Raw genomic sequence first — 22,116 nt, forward strand, 5'->3', positions numbered from 1 at the left:
AACCAAAGATGTTGAAAAAGGCTAGCTGAACTTAAAGCTGAGTGGTAATATGTTCCATTTAATTTACTTAATGAAACCATGCAAACAAGCCCCTTATCCAATCTACTTGATGTTAGCTTGATGAATCCTTTATTTGTGGTCCTTAAATGAGTTCATCATCTGCTCAGGGACAATACAAGTACTGAGGCCTTGTTTAGTTTTTGTGCACATGCCCATATCATTGCAGTAGTTTCTCCTTCAGCCCCATATCTTTGCTGTCATGTTATTATTCTCTTCACAAGGTGTGCATATTTGGGGTTGTTTATAATATATGCAAGGTGCAAATAGATGTCTTTAACCCACTACAAAAATCGAACTGTGGGCTGCATGATAAATCTCTAGAGTGTCAGATATCATTGTCATGATCTAAAATGCCTAAAAAAATTATATCATCGGGTGATGCCTTTGCAAAAACACTAAGCCAATGCAAAGTGAAAAGACCATATTGTGCCATTAGAACTGCTAACTAGGGACCCTTTGATGGATAGGCAAGATACATCCAAAACACATGATTTTTTTTAACAGATATTCTAGGCCTTGCATATCACATCTGATGATTTAGTTTTTCATGTTGCAATCACCATTATTGAATTTAGTACGGCATGTAAGGTACCGCCGATGCACCCTATGCACATTATAGATTTCCTTTTTGTAAATTAATCATGGTGTTGGTTGACAAGTTCCTACTTTTTATTTGCATCTGGTTGCACACAGTCACTGTTACAGTTTTTTCTTTCGCATCATCTATTTACTTCTTTGGCATGTTCCTATTTTTTTAATGCATCCAGTTGCATTCTTCAGGTGGTTCCACTTTTGTGATGATTCTGGGACCTTGTTCTATTTTCCCATACCTGCTTTGTTCATTTTATACACCATAATATGGTGATGTTTCTTTTGAGTGCTGGCTGTACAGTCTTTTACACTTCTCTCTTCATTTTCTACTTCGAAAATGCCATTTATCTTAGCTTTCTTACTTTCATTGTGTCCCAAGTTTACGGTTTTTTTTATGAGTGCCTTCTTAGCTATACCTTGTAATGGAATCAGATAAGGTGAATGTCAGTCTCAGTGTAGAATACTGGGAGGAATTTCTCTTTAAGCTGAATGAGATGAAAAGATACAGACGAACGGTTGGATCTCTTGTTGGATCATGCTTAAAAGCTGCAACCCCACTTCTTTCTTCTCAGAAAGAGTCAGCTTGTCTGGCGGCACTGGACATTGTGGAGGTATTTTCTTGAGGATATTCTCTATAGGTAACTTAATTTGAATGGTGCAAAATATCTCCTGCACAGTAAAATTGGACTGAAATTTGTGTAATGTCTCCAAGGGCGCTCATGTGTAAATAAAGTGTTTCATTTATTCCATTTCATAATTGATTCTTTTCCACTTGCAGCATATAGTATATGTTTCTTTAACTATCAGTACTGCAATCTGGTGCTAAGCTTCTATCTGCATAAGGCTCCATGCTATAAGAAAAATGACCTGTAAAACTTTTATTCAATTAATGTATGCTTGCATGTTTAAAATCCTATTTATTAGTTGACTTATGGTGTCTGCAGTGTTCAGCAGTCTGATTAATTTTTTGTCCGGTATGTTTAATTACTCGTAAGATGTAATCCACAGCCTATAGGGACACTCGTAAGATGTAAAACAAAGAGGAAACCTTTCAATAGGCACAATTCAGAGATACAGAAGGGAGTAGCTGTTCCATCAAGTCATGCTTCCCTCCATTTGTTTGGCAAGCTCTGTTGTCTAGAGCTATAGCTATTCTGGTTAAAATAGTGTTATCTTATTGCTGGTGAATTATCCTTTTGTCTTAAAAGGTACAAGCCATTGCATTTTGGAGAAAGTTGAGGTTCAAGTAAGTTTACTGGCATTGCACATCAACTTATGGAATAGAGTGGTTTTGCTTCTTTACTTTGAGTGGGTATAAATTCAGTGTTACTTCATGCAAATAAGTACAAGGTCAGATGGTGATGATGAGGTATTACAGTAAGTGGTCACCAGGAGATCATATCAAATATATGAAGGTAGATCGAACAGGCAAATAAATAACTTGGTCATGAGGTCCTAGAGGCATTTTGGGGCATGGGCATTTCTCAGTTGGGTGTTGTTCAAGGTGAGATATGATGCCAAAATTAACTTGTACAATGATAGATGGTGTGAGCTAACTTTTCTTATGAAATTCCTAAAGTTCATTGTTATTACTAGTAGCTGAGGCTGGATAGTATGAGGGAAAGGAGGTGGCATTCACAGTCCTGAAGTAGTAAATATTTATTAGTTGTTGATGGATTAAGTACGCTAGAAAAAATGCAGATTATGGACCTTTAAGACATGAGCTCAGGGAATCTTCTCTAGCTGGATATGTTTTTGTCATGCTTCATTTTTTTTTTTGTTTTAGTTAGGAGGAAGTCTTGCTTGTAGAGAAAAACTGGTTCCCTCCTAAAATCCTTGAATGTGTGAAAATTGAACTTTAAATAATGAGCTTTTACATTTTCTTTGGAACAATTTCATTGTTGACATGAAAAATTGAAAAATAAGTAAATCTAGCTAAGACGGATTGGTATACTTTATTGCCAGTTCTGTTTAGAATTGACTAAAATTGTCACGAACTGATTGAAACCTCTGAACTGGTCTTGAATTTGGATTAGGTTCAGCCAACTGTTTGTGTTTCAGTTATTAGTCCCATTATAGTTTATTTGTCTGTTCAATGCAGACTCCGGAGTTGCTAACTTGGATGTTGCTTGTTGACTTTAATCATGCAGGCTCTAGCTATCTTCTTTACTTGTTAATGCATCTTTAAGAAGTGTGTGACTGTGTTTAAAATTGAGACAAGTGATAAAGATTAGAGAAAATTATAGTTTTCCTGCCTCGACTTAGCCCGAAGTCCACGTAGACCCACTCTAGTTTAAAATTCTTTAATTGGGTTCCTCAAGTTACTTGTTTGAACCACTGTCATCCTTCCGTCCATCTCTGTTAGCATGGTCTTTAGGAATTGTATCATGTGTCTATCATGTGATATTCTTCTGACTTTTTTTGGACCAAAACACCCTTGGCATAGGGGAACCGAAATCACGTGACCGAAATGGATCAGAAAAGAGAAAAAAAAACTCTCCCCCACACCCCCCCCCCCCCCCCCCCCCAACCATGTCCGCCACAACATTCACCTCTACCACCACCGCCTCGGCTACCACCACCCATTTCTCTCAGCCACCTTCACCCACCCCCTACACCCCACCCACCCCTCCCTCTCGAACATGCCGCCTCCCTGATTGAGCAGTGTCGGACTATCCGCCGCCACCTCAAGATCCACACCACAGTCCTTTGTGCTGGCCTCCCCAACCACCCCATTTCAACTTCAAGCTCCAATGCTCCTACTCCTCTCTTGGCCTCCTCGACTGCCACAAAATCCTCCAACCCTGACCCATCATCTTCTTCTAGATTGCCACCATCCACGCCTATGCCCTCCATGGCCTCCACCTCACTACCCTCCTCTCCTAGATGCTCTCCATTGCCGTCATCCCCAACACTTTCACCTGCTCCTCCAAACTCATGGCCTAACCCCTCCAAGGCTGCGCCCTCTATGCCCACTGCCTTGGGAATGCTGGTGGAGAGACAGGAAGGTTACTACCAACACTAAATCAAAATCAAAAGGTTGGTACAATGAATTACAAACATAACAGAACTTGAGAAGTAAACAGAAAATGGAGTGTGTGTGATTTGTCTGTTTGAACTAATGATATATGATACATGGTATAGGTAATGGTCTAAAGCTATACTTCTGAACAGAAAGGTAATAAGATTTCAGCAACACTAACTGATGGCAAATATTAAGAGAGAGCAAATAGAAGTATGTGCCTAGATAGCACATTGAAGGAAAATGAAATTGAAAACAAAACCTGTTGCTACTGAATGGTCTCTATTCCTACCCACTTCGTAAAAGCAACCAAATTCATCCTACAAGGATCCATGAACTATAGTTTATGGTACATTTATATAGACTAGAGCTTATTTTAGAAGCCGAAAAACTGTAGTTAAGTCATGTAACCTCTCCAAATACAGCATAATAATTGTAATAAAATTGAGGAAAAAGAATTGAGAATATTAAAAGAACAATCTTGTTTAGGTATCATAATAGATAAATTCTTATTTATAGAACAATGAAATGCCTTCTGAATAAAAATCACGTTAATCAAGCCTTCTTTCACTAACTTCATCAAACATATTATGAGCACTGCAACAAGAGGAGCAGGCTTGGCGCCACCATCTCTCTAACATGCTTTCCAATCTCATGGCACATGATGGGAAGCAACTTTGCTTGAACAACCAATGGGTACTCGGTGGCCTAGCAAGCAAAGTCAATGGTTTACGTGGAGGGCTCTAAGCTAGGGAAAGGGAAGATGGATTGGGTGGAATAGAGGTAATCGAGTGGTGGAAGGTTTCAAGGGGGGACGAGGAGCTAAGGCAGAGATCATGGCCAGGGCAGTGGTGGTTGTGAGAAACTTGCTGAGGGGGACAGCAGCGAGCTTGCAGTGGTGCTCACGGCGGTGGTGGAGGATGCAGGATGACAATGCCAATGTGGTGTTTTGGGAAGCGTGAGTTGCACACAGTCGAGGAATTGTGGGAGTCGTCCTAGCAAATCACCCTACCCTTCATCTTCACACCCTTCCCCACATTCACCCTCTCCACCTCATCACTGTCACCACCGTCATCATCGATAATAGGCACCACTTCCACTTCGATGGTTATCAGACTCGTGCAAGGATGAGGGGAAGGTGGTGGGGGGTTTGGCGTGGAGGAGGTAAGGGAATAGATAAGATTTTAATGAAAAAGGAAAAGAGATCCATGGTTGTTTCCAAACTGCTCGAGGGTGGCAGCGGCGGTGGTGGGATGAAGGGTCATGGAGGCGGGGTGGGGAAATCCAGCAGGGTAGCAGCGAATTCCAACAAGATGGGTGGTGGGCTTTGGGAGCAGCTAGAGGCGAAGCTTGGCAGCCATGGCGGTAGGCTTCACTGGTTGGCAAGGGGGAGAGAGGAGCTTGGGTTTTAAGGAAAATTTTGGGGTTTAAGAGAGAAAGGGTATTTATGTCATTTGGAATCTTGTTGTAATAGCATTAGGTGACTAATTGGGCAAAGGATGAGATTGGGCCAAACGAGTAACTTGAGGGGACCCAATTAAAAAGTTTTAAACTCGAGGTGGCATGAGTGGAACTCTGGCGAAGTTGGGGGGTCAAACTGTAATTTTCCCTAAATATTAATATGATGAAAGAGTTGTATTAAATTTGGGGTTAGTGATTGTAAGATAAAATTTATGGAATTATTAAACTATATAATGTAATGATGTCTCTTGTTGTAATCTGAAACTTCTTTTTAATGTGTGCAAAATGTGAATATCTTTGTTAATTTCTGATAAACTCGTACCTTATGTAACATTGTTTGGACAATACATCCTTATCATTTATTCTCTCTTTTTAGATTTCAGTAGTTCGTTGCTTAGTGTTTGATTTACTAATTTAAAATAAGAATCTTTTTGCAGGATGTTACTATATCCCTTGCAAAAGTGGAGGAAGCTTATGAGCATGAGAAACAAACAAAAGCAGCAATTGAGGAAGCAATGCAATTATTGTTATTAAATGATCTTCAAGACACTGTTGATGCTGCAGATGAAGAAGATGAAAACAGATTGCTTCCAGCAGTGAACAAGATCTGGCCTTACTTCATTCTTTGCCTCAAAAATAAGATATCGGTGGTGAGTTATCTTGTACTTTATTGTTGTGAATATTTTCAATAAGAACTATTGCACTTTAATTTCTATTTCACCAGTGCCCAACTTTTGTTGAGATGGTCACAGTTTGTTCGGTTATGTTTGTCGAAAGCAGTACACACTTTCATTGTTTCGAGAAATATGGGGTTATTTACACACTTGCATAGCTGGATAGAATGTGCTCATCCTTGCACTTTGCTTTTTATTCCATACAAAAGTTCTTCAGCACTATATGACTGTTAGACTATGGGTTCTTGCACATTTATCATCCACCTTGACCCCATCTTTTCTCGAAGTAGACTATTACTGAATAAGGCACTCATGTAGAAGATCATAATCTCAATGATCATGTGTTGCTGATATGGAAGATTTGTGAACTTAAAGTACACAGCAAATTCATAATAACATAATTGGTAGACTATTAATCAATAAAGAGTATTTTGGATATTTTGCTCATATAGAAGATTGCATGATTAATGAACACTTAAAATACACAGGTAAATCATAATGACATTATTAATTGTTTTGTTCATAGGGACAGTGGCATGATTGAGGAACATTTAGAATATAATGTGTTTTTGTAATGATATATTGTCCTTATGGTACACCCATGGTATGTCGTAACGTACCGAACCGGACAGTACCGGGCATACAGTACCGGTTCGGTACTGGTGGCGTACCAATCCTCGGTACGCCAAAAAAATTCTATACCGTACCATACTGATACTATGCTAGTGTGGCACCAGTACGGGGTCCGGTACTGGTATAGCGAACCTTGGGTACACCTAACAATTTTAATCTAAGTTAATTCTTTTGACTTATCGTATGTTTACTTTTAGCCCTTATTTAGTTAATTTCTTGGTGCTCTGTCTTGCATCAACTTTCTATGTGTGGTATTGGCCCTTTGGCTCTAAATGCTCTTGATCTCGGTCCAGTCATTTTTGCAATGTGTGAAAAATACTCGCCTGCTGTTCATTAAGCATTCCCATATCTCTTGCTCCCAATCAGTAATTATTCTGTAGCCTTGAACTTTTTTCCTGGAATTACTTCTTTTTCCAGTTCATTGACTAAGAATTTACTTGGTTAATGTAGTTTTTCAGCCTTGTCCAGTTGTAGTTACACGTTGCCAACGTCATAATTCATTTAAACTCTGACTGCCATAGTGTGAAGCAGATTCTACGAAACTTTTACATGATTGCCTTCATCGAGACTGAAGATAAATGTTTATGAACAATGTATATCATGTTTGCAAATTTTGAAACTTGGTTATGTTTTTGGTTTTGGCTGGGCCAGGAGTTTCTATAATAGCACTTGCAGCAATTTTGTTTGCTTGGAACCGCCCTTCAAAAAAAAAAAGAGGGAAAAAGGTTAAAAATCATAAAATACATAGAAATTAAAGCAAAATATTGATAGCAATTAGAGCATCTTGTATTGTTTGGAAACTACAGGTTTATCATATATGGTAGCAGCAGTTTGACTCCTTTTAGAAATTGTTAAAAGATTGTAAAGAAATAGAAAGAATATAAGAGAAATAGAAATTAGAAAACATAGATAATAACTTATAAAAGGGTATTTTGCAGAAAAGTACGATTGATTGCTATTTTTACCAATATACATTGCCTCTATTATTTATTTTTAAAAAAAATGGTCTGTTGCCATTTCCTTCAAATGAATGCACACGTTTAGTCCAATGGGCATGAACATATTGTGACAGATGCATGCAATGCTGGGTGATGAACATGGAAAATGTTATTAGTACTCATGTCTGTAGGAATATGATGGTCCAGTAAAGTTCAAAATATGGACTGTTTCCGGAGAAGATAAAAGGTGAGCCTTTTTTGTGAAAATGAAAATAGGGGATGTTTCCTGCAAAACTCCCTTTTTAAAACTATATCCTAAAATATAATTATTGTTTAAAATTCTGTGAGAAGTATTTGGGGAGGGACAAGGACAGGCTATTCACGTGTCTCAAAGGACTGGGATAACAGGTATTTGCAAGCTGTTGTAATCGAGATAAAACAGACTTAGTAGTGGTATATAGGGTTGATGATTGACGCAAGCTGTGAAAATAAGTGAGATATATGGGCACCCTTTAATTATGGTTAAACATCAAACAATCAGTTCTTTCTACAGGATGTTTGTGCTATTGGAGCTTTTGTTTGATCTCTGTAATGCATGAGCTAATATTTAATGGAGAATGATGGAAATTTCCTGTATGCTTGTTTGTTGTTCCTCAAATGCCATATATACAGCTAATCTGTTAGGTGTTTCTTCCATTTTCTTTCCGCAAGATTTAGTACAACCGGAATCTGTTACTGTCTTCAGGCTGTCATCAGGCGATGCACAATTGTGCTGAGCGAAGCAGTTGAGATAGCTGGTGGAGATTTCTTCATTCGCCGATTCCATAGCGATGGACCTATCATTTGGAAACTGCTGATGTCTTCACCATTTCGGAGAAAACCCATACAAGCAAAAGATGAAAATTCATTACTTCTTCCATATAGAAGTAGATCTGGGTCCTCAGAAGAGCCAATGGCTGAGATCTCCAATCAGAAAATCCAGGTAGCAGTTCTGGACATGATTGCCAAGATATCTTTAAATAAAAGGAGTGCCTCGGCATTAGGAACAGTTCTCAAGAAGGTTAGCGGCCTTGTAGTTGGGGTTGCTTACTGTGGTGGGACAGGTCTCCGTGATGCTTCTATAAAGGCGTTATCAGGACTTGCCCACATGGATTCTGACCTTATTTGGCTTCTTCTAGCTGATGTATACTACTCCGTGAATAAGAAGGATGTACCTTCGCCACCGGCCTTGGATCTAACTGGGATGTCTCAACTTCTGCCTCCTCCAGTGTCTTCAAAGGATTACCTGTATCTGCAGTATGGAGGAGCAAGTTTTGGTTTCGATGTAGATCCCTTGTCAGTGGACATAGTGTTTAAAAGGATGCTCTCCGAAGTATTTACATGATAAATTGTACATATTCTGAAAGAAATGCACCATTTCTAAATGGTTTTGGTGTATATTCCAGAAACTATTAAGTTGTTTTAGGGTTGTGACGTTCCCATACTAGGTGCGGTCTTTTTCGCAGAATGACAGAAACAACAGTATCTCATTTGCGACAAAACTAATCAGGGCCTGATTGTGGTACATGGGGCGGCTTGGTTTGTTTCTTTAAGATGTGGAGGATTTGTATTTAGATGAACGCAGTTGCTCATCTCAGGCGGTCCGGGCCGCTGCTTCGACTTCTACCGTCGTTCAGGCAGATGTCTCCTGGTGGGAATTCATACATGACTCGTTCCGGTAGGACTGCATATTCGACTTGTTCAGCCGTTCTGGCATGCGGGTTTGTATTAGTAGTATACAAGTTAAAAATATTGCCTCTTTTTTTTTTTGGCCATTATAAACCTAAATATCCAGAGATATCGATCAATATGGTACGAATATATTGGCAAATATTTCTTAAATGCTCCCCAACCCGTCCGATGAAGATGGGTTTGGTGGCGGCTAGTGGAGATATAAGTGATGGGGAGAGAGAGAAGAAAGGACGCAGGCAAGGGGCGGCGACGGTGGATGGATGACGGTAGATCATCAGCGAGAAGCGTCAGCAGCGAGCAACGCCTTTCGCTTGCAGCAAGGGAGAGATGCATTAGGGAGAGCAGTCGCGAACGGGAACAATGAGAGGTTAAATCGGGGCATAATTTTTTATTTTAAGCATATTATGCTGAGTAAGCTGGATTTTGTGCAGTTTTTAGATGGGATAAATCTCAATCGAGATAAACCGATACATCGGTTTGCCTCGGCATTGGCTACTTATTGATATGGTTGAGATATCGTTCCGTAAAAGTTATGTGTAGTTTTTGTATGGGTCTCTCTATAAATAAATAAATAACATAGGTAGGTAGGTAGAATACAATAAAAAAAATAAAAATTGAAAAGTGGGAGGGACAATTCCTCACCCTCTATCCTATCCCATTCTTCCAGGATAGAGCCAAGTCTCCAAGGTCCACCAATCTATGCTCACAGTAAGGCATTTAAACATGTGGGGTTTGTTTGATATGGAGTGATCATTTCAAAATTAAGGATGATGTAGATAGAGGTAACGTTGGTGGAGGTGATAAGATCTGTTTCTTTGCATCATGATGATTATATGTTGTAGTGATTTCAAATTACTTTTGTTTTCCAAATCACTGTCCAATCTAATAGTGGAAAACTTGTCTTTTTTTTTTTTTTTTTTTTTTTTTTGCTGAACGCGGGGGGGGGGGGGGGGACAAGCCCACCCTAGCGTAGCAGCCCCCACTGGGCCCTCATCTCACCATGAGAATGTTCGATGCGGGCAAAAATGACCATATATTTGGTACCTCGGCCGATTTTACTCATACCCTCCCCACCCGTGGGCCCGGCTCAGTTATCCTTCTAGGCTCCAGCACGGACCCTTCGTGTGAGTACGTCAGATTCGGCACCACCGAGACTACCAGCGGACCAGTAGCCTTCTAGACCCCGTGTCCGAGTAAGGAGCATCCGGTCTCCACAATTTAATCGACGCCCGTGCGTTTCGATCTCGGAACTACTTGGTTGGAAGTAAGGCTTCGTTCCACTAGGCTACCACCTCAGTGGCATGAGAAACTTGTCTTTGAGGTTGGCTATCCAAGATCATTGTCGGACAATAATTTTGGGCAAGAACTTGGAAATAAAAATATCTCTATCCAGTAAAAAAGAGTACAATATTATATAGATATTACATATATTATATTTATGCTATATATTATATTATAATGTATTATTAATCATATTATTTTCATATTATTATTTATTATAATAAATATATATATATATATGATTATATTTTATATTTATATTATAGAATTATTATTAATTTTATCATAATAATTAATGTATTTTTAATAAAATTAATAAATATATTTGATGGAATATATAAGAGGTAGTTTTGATATTATGGTTAGTGATTTTGGATTCTTATGAAATACTAAACGCAGTAGATATTTGGAGATTTTTAATCAATATCAAATATAATGATCTTATATCATCAGAGATAACTAGCTTACCCCTCACCCCCTGCATGTTAAGGCAACTATGCATGAGCTCAAGAATCAGTATTCAATATCTCCAGATTCCATACACTTTGCCAGCAAATTAAGCATGTAATAAATTACCTGCTTTTGGAAGTTACGTCCAGTATGTCCCCCCTCGATTTCCGACATGCTATGATCCCTAGGAAGCCCTATAGCTTAAGGCAAAACTTACAAGCTTCTCACTGACCTCAATTGTAAGCTAAATTCGAAAGACAAAACTCAACAGGAAAGTCGGCTATAGGATGAAAACCGCTTCAATGTTGTCGAGCCGGAGAATTTTGGATGGTCAGGAGACTAATCGATTGCGAGAGAGCATCGAGTGGTTTACTTGAAGCAGTGAGTGAACAAGTGGACCGTGGCGAGTGGGCTGGAATTTTTTTAGGTCGCGAGCCGTATCGGAAAAAGAAAAATATATTGCGAGGCCGAAAATCTGAGTTTATCGGAAGCTTGGTCTAAAATTTTCGAAAAATTCGCTTTTTATGATTACATTGGTAATAATCCGGCAAAAACACGTTAAGTCGGATGGTAGGCTTCAAAATTGGAGTCACACATAAATGGTAAGAATGCAACAATATCATACTCCAGTTTTGCAAAACATGCATGATTCATTGTCTTTGCCCCTCAAGATTGTGTTTCTCCGGGTTCGAGGGAAAAAAAAAGAGAGGGCCATTTTGCATGATCATGACGGTAAAACTTAGCAGCCAATCAGTTAACTTTTCAACGGTCAAAGCTCTGAAGACTATGACCATACATTTCATTAAAAAAAAAAAATCAAAACATATACCAGTCGGTTACTTGGGGATCTGAAGCTGACTTTTTTAATCAATCAACCCGTTTATATTAGACGATAGTCTCCATGGGTCCTCCACCTTCGTCTTATCTATCCACTGATGCGGTGCGCGGAGTCCAATCAAACAAATCTTGTCCGTTCAATCAAGAGAGCTGTTCAATCTCTAGGGTGGCGGTTTCCGGGTGAGCCTATCCGCGTGGCATGCGGTGGATTAGAAGACCATGGGAAGAAAGTCCCGACAGCAAAGCTGGAAGTAACGCACGCAAGGGGGTTTGACTTTGTTTCTCCAGTGGTGGGTGACCGGAGAAAACGTCCCCCTGCCCGCTGGCACGTGGCGGTTCATCTCGGGGGCGGATTCTCGGGCGGGTGATCGGTTTCCTGCCCCGTCCTGTTCACGTCGCATTTACCCCGTACGGTAAAAACTAGTAATAACCTAGTAAATGTGGTGGCAAAGTGAGAGAGAAAGAGAAGAAAAATAGAGAGAGAAAGGCAGGCCATTGCCTTTGCCTTTGAGAGGAGGAGAAATAGTTAAGGGTGTGACAGGGAGGGAAGAAGGAAAGAAACCAAAGGGCCGGTCTGCAAGCAAGCAAGCAAAGCAACAACTGTGGGCCGGAGAGAAGAATTATAAAAAAGAAAAAACCTTGGGAGAGAAGAAGATAAGAAGAAGGGCTTCCCCTCCCCACCCTTTTCCCGAAAAACGCCAACAGAGGTATTTATTTTCCATTAACTTTTTCCTTTGTTTCTCCTGTCCCCACTTTTTTTTCTCTCTTCCTTCTCTCCTATTTTCTTTTCTCTCTTGACAGCGGCTCCCAGATCTCCCTTCTCTTTTTCTCTCTTTTCACTTATTTCATGATCGCTTCTTCTGTATATTCTTTTCTGTGATTTAGTTCAAGTCTCGGATGCAGCGGCGGTCATGGGATAAGGAGAGAGATTGATATTTTGGATCATCTCGATTTTTTTTTTCAGTATTATTTTAAGGGGGAGGAAGAGGAGGAGAGGAGTTGGGATCTGGAGGGAGGGAAGTAAGGATGTATGGAGATTGTCAGGTGCTGTCGTCGATGGTTGGAGGCGGCGCCGGAGCGAACGTCGTCTCCCCCGATTCGCTCTACTCATCACCGATCCAAAACCCCAGCCTCGGGTTTTTGAGCAACATGCCCTCCTTCCACCCCTTCTCCTCTATAGTCCCGGTCAGTACTCTTCCTTTAAATATTTTCCATATTTTTTTTTCTTTTATAATCTTCTAAAATGGTAAGACGTGGCGAGGGAGGGGAGTGTAAGCTCGTGGTGGTTTTTGGTGCGGTGCAGAAGGAGGAGGAGGAGGTGATGGTGATGCGACGGGGAGGGAGGAAGGAAGAGGAGATGGAGAGTGGGTCCGGGAGCGGACACGTGGACGGAGTGAGCTGTGGCGAGGAGCAAGACAACGAGCAGCAGCCGGCGCCGCCGCCGGCGAAAAAGAAGAAGCGGTACCACCGTCACACCGCTCACCAGATTCAAGAAATGGAAGCGTGAGATTTCCACCACCACCTTCTCCATCTCCTCTCTCTGTCTCTCTCTCTCTCTCTCTCTCTGATTTCTCCCCTTCTACAGATTTCAGAAGCTTTTTTATTCCTTTCGTTTTGCTTTCTTTAAATAAAATAGAGAGGAAGAAGTGTGGTTATGTCTCAAGTTTTCCTAAAGACTTGGAATGACGTTAAAAATAGGTTATTTAAAGAATGTCCACACCCGGACGACAGGCAGCGGCTGAAACTAAGCCACGAACTTGGCCTCAAACCCCGCCAAGTCAAATTCTGGTTCCAAAACCGCCGGACCCAGATGAAGGTACGCAATTTACCAACCCCTTCGCACAGAATTATTCCATCATACGCGTTTTTATTATTATTATTATTTCTATATCCAAAATATTCACACGCACGGGCGTCCCACACGTGAGAAATAAAAGGTGTCTTATTTTTGTTTGGTTTTTTAATCGCTGATGGTCGTGTTTTGTGCAAAACCAAAAGGCGCAACAAGATCGGCAGGGCAATGTGATGCTCCGGGCGGAGAACGAGAGCCTGAGGGACGAGAACTTCCAGCTCCAGGCCGCGATCCGGAACGTGGCCTGCCCCAACTGCGGCGGACCGGCCATCCTCGGCGAGATGTCCTTCGACGAGCACCACCTCCGGATTGAGAACGCCCGCCTCAAGGAGGAGGTAATGACCAAACCCCGGAATCCCCCCACCCCAATGCCGTCGCGTGTGAAGTGCCCGATGCGGTTCCAACGCGATCCCAAACCTCACAGCTTGCACACGGGTGCTCGGGCATGTGCACCAACTGAGACGCGTGCGAACAGACCTTACTTCAATCAACATCACTTCTAGTAAACAACATCTATGTTCTTCGTACCGTAACTTCATTGATTTGTTTAATCTATGTCACCAACTCACCATTTGACCTTAAAACCAGTAAGAGAGAGAGAGAAAGATAAACGAGTAATAGTGATAGTTTTTTTTTTTATAGCTCCAAAAGAATAAACAAATTAAATTTAGCACTTTTAATACATAGGTTTCTCCCAACATATTCTAATGATGAAATTAGGGCTGAAATTAGATTGAATATTAGTATATATATATATACATATTTATTTTATTTTATGAATATAAATACATACACGGATGTTAGTCAGATGTAAAAATTTATATCCATATTTATTTTAAATGGATACGGATACAAATTAGATAATTAAATTTTATAATCAGAGAATCAAATATATTACTAAGTGGATAATAAATTAAGTTAATAGCATGCTAGTATAATCATTTATCTTTCTTAGTTTATGAGTGCTATATAAAAATAAATAGGGTTACAAATGGAATCAAATATTGAGATGCAAATCGGATAGTTATCTATCCATGTCCATTTTTCTACGAGGGATATGGATATGGATATAATGTTCAAATTTTTATCCATATATGGATAGTTTTGGATATGAAAACAGATTCGAATGGATATTATTTGATCTACTTTCACCCCTAAGTGGAATGATCCATCTATAGTAGCATTCGATGATTATTGGTGTGAAATTTCTTCCGATAATCCCAGCAATATCAATACTTCACCGCTTATTCTTCATTATTCAATTTCTTTAACTTCTAAAAACTAATGCCCCAAAAAGTCCGAATTCCACGAATAATAAGTTATTAAAGTATATATGATTATATATGGGTTTTTTTTTGGTACAGATTATATATGCTTTAGATGATAAGTTTTACTTACTTTTACTGCAGCTGGAACGCGTATCTTGCATCATATCACGATATGGGAGCCGGGCAGTGCAGCCATTCGGACCGGCGCCATCTCACCTGCCATCGTCCCTGGACCTCGACATGGGCATATCCTCGAGGCACTTCAACGGGCACCCCATCGCGAGTTGCACCGATAGAATCCCTGCGCCTGCAATCTCTGACGGCCACCAGCCTTTCTCTGGCATCCTCATCATGGACCATGACAAGCCATTGGTGCTCGATCTAGCAATAACTGCCGCCGACCAACTCCTTAGAAAGTGCCACACCAACGAGCCGCTCTGGGTTCGAAATGGCAGCATTGCCAACGAGGTCCTCGACTTGGAAGAGCACTCGAGGATGTTTCCCTGGCCAATGGATTTGAAGCAACTCCATGGAGATTTTAGGACCGAAGCTACCAGGGACGCCGCATTAGTTGTAATGAATAGCATCGCATTGGTGGATGCCTTCTTAGATGCTGTAAGTTGAACCTCCACAGCTGTTTCTTTTCATTGTTTTTCTCTTAATGTATTCAGTATCATGTGATATGATGTCTAATTTTCTCTGCTACATGACGTCTTTTAGAACAAATGGATGGAACTATTTCCTTACATTGTTTCAAAGGCCAAAACAGTTCAGGTTATAACTCCTGGTATCTCTGCCCATGGCGATGGATCCCTTCATCTGGCAAGCTCCCATTACAGACTTCATGAATTTATACTTAATGAAAAGCCTTCCGTGCTAATTATCCGTTCTATGTGCTTGTATCTTGTACTTATGGGCAGATGCAAGCAGAGCTGCAATTCCTTTCTCCCTTGGTGCCTGCACGCGAGGCTTACTTCTTCCGGTATTGCCAACAGAATTCAGAGGGGGGGACATGGATGATTGTTGACTTCCCTGTCGATGGCTTCCATGATGGCCATGGTATGTCCTTCCCTCAGTACAGGAGAAGGCCCTCCGGCTGCGTCATTCAAGATCTGCCCAATGGGTACTCTCGGGTATGTCTCCCAGCTTGTTTCTATTGATAGTTGATCATAGAAACTTATTGTTAATTTCAAAAGGGATAATATAAACTTTGGAGAATTAAGGCTTAAGATAGAATATGTGAAATATAGTCAGTTGAAAGTCTCGTATCAATGTGACCGTAAACAATGAAATATTTGATTTTGCTATAGACATTGACAATGTTTATATACGTGCATGGAGTGTTGAGGATCATGTGTGAGATTTTGTCCCATGTAGGATAATTAGTGGGAGGTTGATGGATTGATATAGATTGAGTCCAAAACTGAATAGTTTAAGCTTTTAGCTAGGTTGAAATGATTTTGACTTGTATATCAAAGCCTTCTCTTAGTTGGATTCAAATTTCTCATTTTCTCTTAACATGTGGTATCAAAGCCACTGAATGACGATCCAATATGCCGAGTGGGTGTGGCAAGTCAACTTACCTATATGGGCATGTATTTAGTCTAATATTGGTCATTAATTATGCATTGGAAAGATCTTGAATATTTATATAAAATCAAAGAATCCAAATGGTATCCAAAAATATCTACTCATATCTCTTATAGATTAGGGAGAATTGCAATACGGGCCCATTTAGGGCTTATCTGATCGTGGTGTTTGTAACTAGATGTTATTGGATTCAAACCTTTCACCTTAGTAAGGATGCTAAGGCCGAAACGAGGGGAGTATGCTAGAGCCCGTATAGGCATGTATTTAGTCCCATATTGGTTGTGCACTGAGAAGAATTTGGATACTTATGTAGGATTAATGAACTCAAATAATACATTCTGGCTAGCCTTTTTAAATGAGATCCTTAGTTGTTATAAATATATTAAAGCGAATAAGCTTATTGTCTATGTGGATTAGAAAAATTTTTAGAATGGCCTTATTGTAGAATGGACCATAAACTAATCGTGGTGTTTGCGACTGGATCCTTGGCCTAGCAAGAATGCCAAGTCTTAAATTGGAGGGAGTATGTGAGAGTATGTGTAAGCATGAATTTGGTCCCATATCAATTGTGCACTGGAAAGATCTGAATACTCGTGCGAGAATAAGGAACCAAAAGACTATATTTCAACTAGCTTTTTTGGATGACGTCCTGCGTTATTGCAAGAATTGGTAGCTCTTGTGAAGAACGACAATATTTGAGTTGATAGAGATAAGTCATGGTGGTCACAATATGCTGAGTGGGTGCGGCAAGTGGACTCAATAGAGTAAGGCAGTGGATTTAAACATGGGCTTGAGAATGGTTATCGAAAAAGCAGAATTTTGCAGGGTGCAGTTAAATATGGCTCTTAGAGAGCAGATGACTCTTGGGTTTAAACGATAAGAGACTACAATGAAGTTTTGGTCTTATAGTGAGCTAGAGTGGTAACTCTTATGGGTCTAAGTGGTAATACACGATGGTTGAAGTTTGGCTCTTGAAGTGTAGACTCTTGACTTGGAGTAGTAACACATCGTCTATGCAAGAGTAATGGGGGGCAAAGCTTGATTGGAGAGTTGTAGTGGAACGAACTCTAGGAGAGTTCAACTGGTTGGAGAATGTTGAGATTCTAGGATCACATGTAAAATTTAGTCCCATATGGAATACTTAGTAAGAGGTTGATGGATTAGTATGGATCATTGAGCTCAAAAATTAACCATTAATTCAAGCGTTTAAGTTGAATTAGGTTCTGACTTGCATATCGAGGTCTTTTCTTGGTTGGACTCAAATTCTCCATTTCTCCCCAGTATAGAGCTCATCCTTTATTTTTTGCACTATAGTTATTGAACACCAATGTTATTGGTGGATATGTTTCTATACCAAGTAGAAAGTAGAAATGCATGTAACAGTACTCAGCAGAATACATGAAATGTTGCAAATGGAGGAGTAAAGACCGTTTTTCCTTTTTTATGAAATCTCGACACAAACATGATAATGGCTATGTCTAACTATCTAAGAGGTATATTAATATCATATTAATTAAGTATGATACTTGGCTTAATCTGGCATAACTGCAGTGCATACTGATTTTTTTGAAGGGGGAATTCAATTTTTTAGGCAAATTATTCTTCACATCAAAGATGATAAAAAGCTTTTCTTATGGTTATCTAAAGCCTATAGTTTGCTAGCGGTATATCTAATATTGTTAGGCTGAAGTTTTTGATTTGTAGGAATAGTTAAACTTGTCTAATATAAAAATGAAATTTCAATTGCAATAATCTGAAAAATAAATTTCGTTATTTTGTTCCATAAATTGGCTATCGAACTTTTTTTTTCTTCTTTTGAGGACCTCTTGAATGTGAATTTCTAGTTTTTATATGGAACTAGGTGTTTCCCGCTAACTAAGCCCCAACAAAGAACAAATAAATAAATAAATCTAACACAGTTACGTGCATGTATACATCCCTCGATTCAGTTGAAGTCGAAGGAAACGTGTCATCAACAATGATCACTGATGTTAAAAACCATCGACAGGAAGTTTTTCCATTCATTGAGCGAAATGATGTAAGTTTCTGTAATTGGAGAAAGATTATTTATAAACACATGATCTGTTCACTTCAAAGACCGGTTTTAAATCTCTAGAATAACGTCGGGCTTCTCATTTATGGTTACGACTTAGTTAGATTGATTCTAAGGAATCAAAGTCATATATACCAATAATTTCCAATAGAGATGTGCGACTTATGGTATGATAGCTTTTCACCTGGACTGGCAATTTGTGACACTATTGAATCATCAACCGAGATTTACCTCATCTTTCATCCTTTTTATGCCATTTTGTATTTGTTACTTTTTTTTTGGGGTGGTGTTTTGAGGATGCAATCATACTAGCACTGATGCATCAGATCCCATCAGAATTCTGCAGTTAAGCATGCTTAGGCGATGTTTACCTTTTTTTTTTTCTTTTCACCCAAAGAATTCGATGTGCTTACTATACGTGAAATCGGAGTACAATCAAACAACCAGAGAATATCAAACCTAATGCTATTTATTTGTTTTGGTAACAGAACTCCAATGCTATTTTCTTCCTGCAGTACATTATGAAAGCATAAGAGGTATTGGAAGGTATCTCTTGCAACACTGCTTAATTATTCATCTTTATTGGACAGGTGATATGGGTAGAACATGCGGAGGTGGAGGATAAGCCACTGCATCAGGTTTTCAATCAATTTGTTAGCAGTGGGATGGCATTCGGAGCAACACGGTGGGTCTCAATCTTGCAACGACAATGCGAGTGGCTTGCAAGCCTCATGGCAAGAAACATCTCTGATCTTGGAGGTACTCATCCTCTAAGGCCTAATCTTTGATTAGATATTTATCTTGATATGTGTTAATATGTGGATCTTCTAGTATTATGAGATAAACTATATTATGTCCATCTCATCCATGTCCTTGATCATTTCAGTTATTCCCTCCCCGGAGGCAAGAAAGAATATGATGAAGCTATCACAAAGAATGCTAAGAATCTTCTGTGCTAGTATCTGTGCCTCTGGAGTCCAATCCTGGACAGCGCTGTCTGATTCTTCTGATGACACCATTAGGGTGACCACTAGGAAGAACACAGAACCAGGCCAACCAAATGGAGTAATTCTTAGTGCAGCTTCCACAACGTGGCTTCCATTTCCACACCAGCAAGTCTTTGATCTTTTGGCGGATGAGCAGCGCAGATCTCAGGTATAAAGATTATGATCTCCCTGGTTTGGTTTCAATTTAAATTATGTAGGATTACATTTGTTTGTTTTAAGGCATGGGTTTGCATTGCAGCTTGCTCTTTCCAGTGGAAACTCATTCCATGAGGTGGCTCACATTGCAAATGGCTTACATCCAAGAAATTGTGTTTCTCTTCTGCGCATAGATGTGAGTTTGCATATTCCTCAGACAACACATTGCCATTGTAACTAGGTTATTTTGCCAACAAAGTATAGGCTTCTTAGAACATAAAATAAGACAATTACCTAAGCTTTATTCCATAAAATGAGATTGACAATATTGTCCTACCTAATCATCTTAATGTGCCTTCAAATCTTCTACATCATATAAGGTCCAATTCTTGCTTTAGTCATCTCTAAATCATCTTTACTTGGATCTATCATGTTTAAGGCTCGGAAATGGGTAACTAGTAATAGGAGAAATATAGTTCGTAGTTAGATGGTTTTGATAATGTATATTGTTATGCTGTTTCTTGGTCTAAGAAGAGGGAGAAAAAAGAGAGTCCACAGTTTCCTTTATGATCTCCACAATAACACATAATTTTGCTAGTTTAATGGTAGTTTTGCATAATATAACATACCGTGCCTATAAGGAACTTCAATTGCTAACCTTAGGGAGAAAGTATGAAGTTGAAAAGTTAGATTCTAGTCTTGTAGATGCTTAAATGGCTGGTGCCATCATCAGTATATGTCATTGAAAGTGTCGACCATAAAAATTCAAGCCCCTTAGAAGCATAAAAATTTATCCTCAAAAGTAAGGGGGGAGAAAGAAAAAAAAAGAAGGCTTGATATCTTTTTACTTATTTTCTTTTTTCGTATGTGCCGTATGTTTTCCCTTTTTCTTTGATATCTCAAGTTTTAACTTTTCTTGGATGCATATAATTGATTAGAGTTTTATCAATGTTAATCTTATTTGTTTTGTTTCTATTCTTTGCAAGCGATCGATCATTACTCCATGTATACTTCCACATGAAATAGTAGACTATTCGGTTTGTGTCGTAAATATGAATCAGTTTACATATTCTTCCCTAATTATCTTTACACCCATGCAAAGACGTTTTCTTCCACCTGGAAGCCAACACCATACACTGGTACACCTTCCATTAATCTAAACTTGATATGTTTCTAATTCCTGCATTCTTGCATGCACGCAATTGCGTGGATTGCAGGCTGCAAGCAACTCATCTCAGAACGTGGAGCTCCTGCTGCAAGAAAGCAGCACCCATCCTTCCGGCGGCAGTCATGTGGTGTACGCGACCATTGATGTTGATGCTGTCCAAGTTGCGATGAGCGGCGAGGACCCATCCGTCATCCCCCTCCTCCCCACCGGCTTTATCATCTCGCCCGCCGACCCACCCACCACCGGTGCCACCGATGCGCTCCCCTCTCCTTCCACCGACGCCGGTGCCGCCAGCTGCGGCAGCGATGGGTCTGCCACCGGATGCCTCCTTACAGTCGCCGTTCAGGTGCTGGCGAGCACAGTCCCGTCTGCGAAGCTTAACCTGTCGAGCGTCGCCGCCATCAACAACCATCTCTGCAACGCAGTGGAACAGATCAGCGCCGCTCTCGGTGCTGGGGCCAAGGCCGAGCCGGTCATCGCCTTGCTGCAGCAGTAGTCACGAGAAGGATTACAATGACTTGAACCCAGTAGAAAATGACTGGAATGCCCTTAAGATTTTAAGGGCATTCTGGCCATTTATCTGTGGGTTTTGTCAAATCTTCGCTTGTGGACTTTTAATCTAGTTATTTCCGAAGGGCATTGTGGTCTTTACAGTGCGGAACGGAAGGGCTCGGGTTATCGCCAGCTTAGGGCAGGGAAGAGAACTGCCATGAGAACATTGAATGTAGGAGTCCATGTAATAAAGAGACAGAACGAGAGGCATAGTAGTTTTAGTTGGGATATAGTTAAGTAGAAGAAGAAGAAGAGAGGTGGTGGAGGGGAGTCAAGAGCGCACCAGCCGTGACCCTTGCTCTCTGGTGAGATCCAAGGATTTCATATTGTGCGATCTGGTCTTACCAGGGAACGAGGGTGTTGGTTCGGGAATTGACTTCTTTTGCTTGCTGACAGCCTGCCTCTGTAGGCTGTAGCTTACCCTTTTAGTTTGGCTTGCTGTAACTATTTTGGCTGGTTCCAAGTTGCTTCCTTCATGTCAAGTTGGATTGGTAGTTGGGGTCTTAATGCTTCTGGAATTATTATGACCATTTATGTTGGGTCTTTAATTATTTCCCTTACTTCGATTCCTCTCCTCGGTTTTTGTTATGAGAGGACCTCCTGTACCAGGGGAATGAATCGATAGCCCGGTTTGGTCCCGGAGAGAATCATATCGAATACTGATTGCACCTGGACATGGCAACATCTGATCTCTCTCTCTCTCTCTCTCTCTCTCTCTCTCTCTCTCTCTCTCTCTCTCTCTCTGCGCGTGTGTGTGTGTGTGGTGGCTCTGAGGAGGGAAGGGGGCCAGTGTAATCGCTGGTGGCCGGTGTA

At 40.3% G+C, this 22,116-nt stretch overlaps 2 protein-coding genes across 9 annotated transcripts in view; both read left to right on the top strand.

The window, feature by feature from the left end:
- LOC103717130 (ARM repeat superfamily protein) overlaps positions 1-8,920 on the top strand; it is a 31,238-nt gene extending 22,318 nt beyond the window's left edge. For 6 of the 7 annotated variants that reach the window (XM_088723936.2, XM_088723932.2, XM_088723938.2 and 3 more), the window contains 3 exons: positions 1,084-1,262; positions 5,572-5,784; positions 8,125-8,920. In XM_088723936.2, coding sequence (XP_088580062.2) covers positions 1,084-1,262; positions 5,572-5,784; positions 8,125-8,763 — 1,031 coding nt within the window. In that variant the 3' untranslated portion in view covers positions 8,764-8,920. Of the gene's footprint in view, positions 1-1,083; positions 1,290-5,571; positions 5,785-8,124 lie in introns of those variants that run through there. The other variant, XM_088723937.2, reaches the window with a different exon arrangement.
- A 3,217-nt stretch (positions 8,921-12,137) lies between these two features.
- LOC103717099 (homeobox-leucine zipper protein ROC3-like) lies at positions 12,138-21,873 on the top strand. 2 transcript variants are annotated; one of them, XM_088723940.2, is made up of 12 exons: positions 12,138-12,385; positions 12,564-12,863; positions 12,982-13,181; positions 13,377-13,494; positions 13,677-13,865; positions 14,940-15,413; positions 15,519-15,620; positions 15,719-15,931; positions 19,032-19,200; positions 19,328-19,596; positions 19,687-19,779; positions 20,801-21,873. In XM_088723940.2, exons 2-12 carry the CDS (start codon positions 12,705-12,707, stop codon positions 21,245-21,247), a joined length of 2,433 nt encoding a protein of 810 aa, XP_088580066.2. In that variant the 5' UTR covers positions 12,138-12,385; positions 12,564-12,704; the 3' UTR covers positions 21,248-21,873. The 2 variants fall into 2 exon arrangements, with proteins under 2 accessions (XP_088580066.2, XP_088580067.2); XM_088723941.2 differs by having other exon boundaries at positions 12,219-12,385; positions 12,643-12,863.
- The last annotated feature ends 243 nt before the right edge of the window (positions 21,874-22,116 follow it).

The sequence above is a fragment of the Phoenix dactylifera genome, chromosome 6 (genome assembly GCF_051530095.1).
Source record: "Phoenix dactylifera cultivar Ajwa chromosome 6, Ajwa_hap1_PhDact_Kaust_v1.1, whole genome shotgun sequence".
Classification (NCBI taxonomy): domain Eukaryota; kingdom Viridiplantae; phylum Streptophyta; class Magnoliopsida; order Arecales; family Arecaceae; genus Phoenix; species Phoenix dactylifera.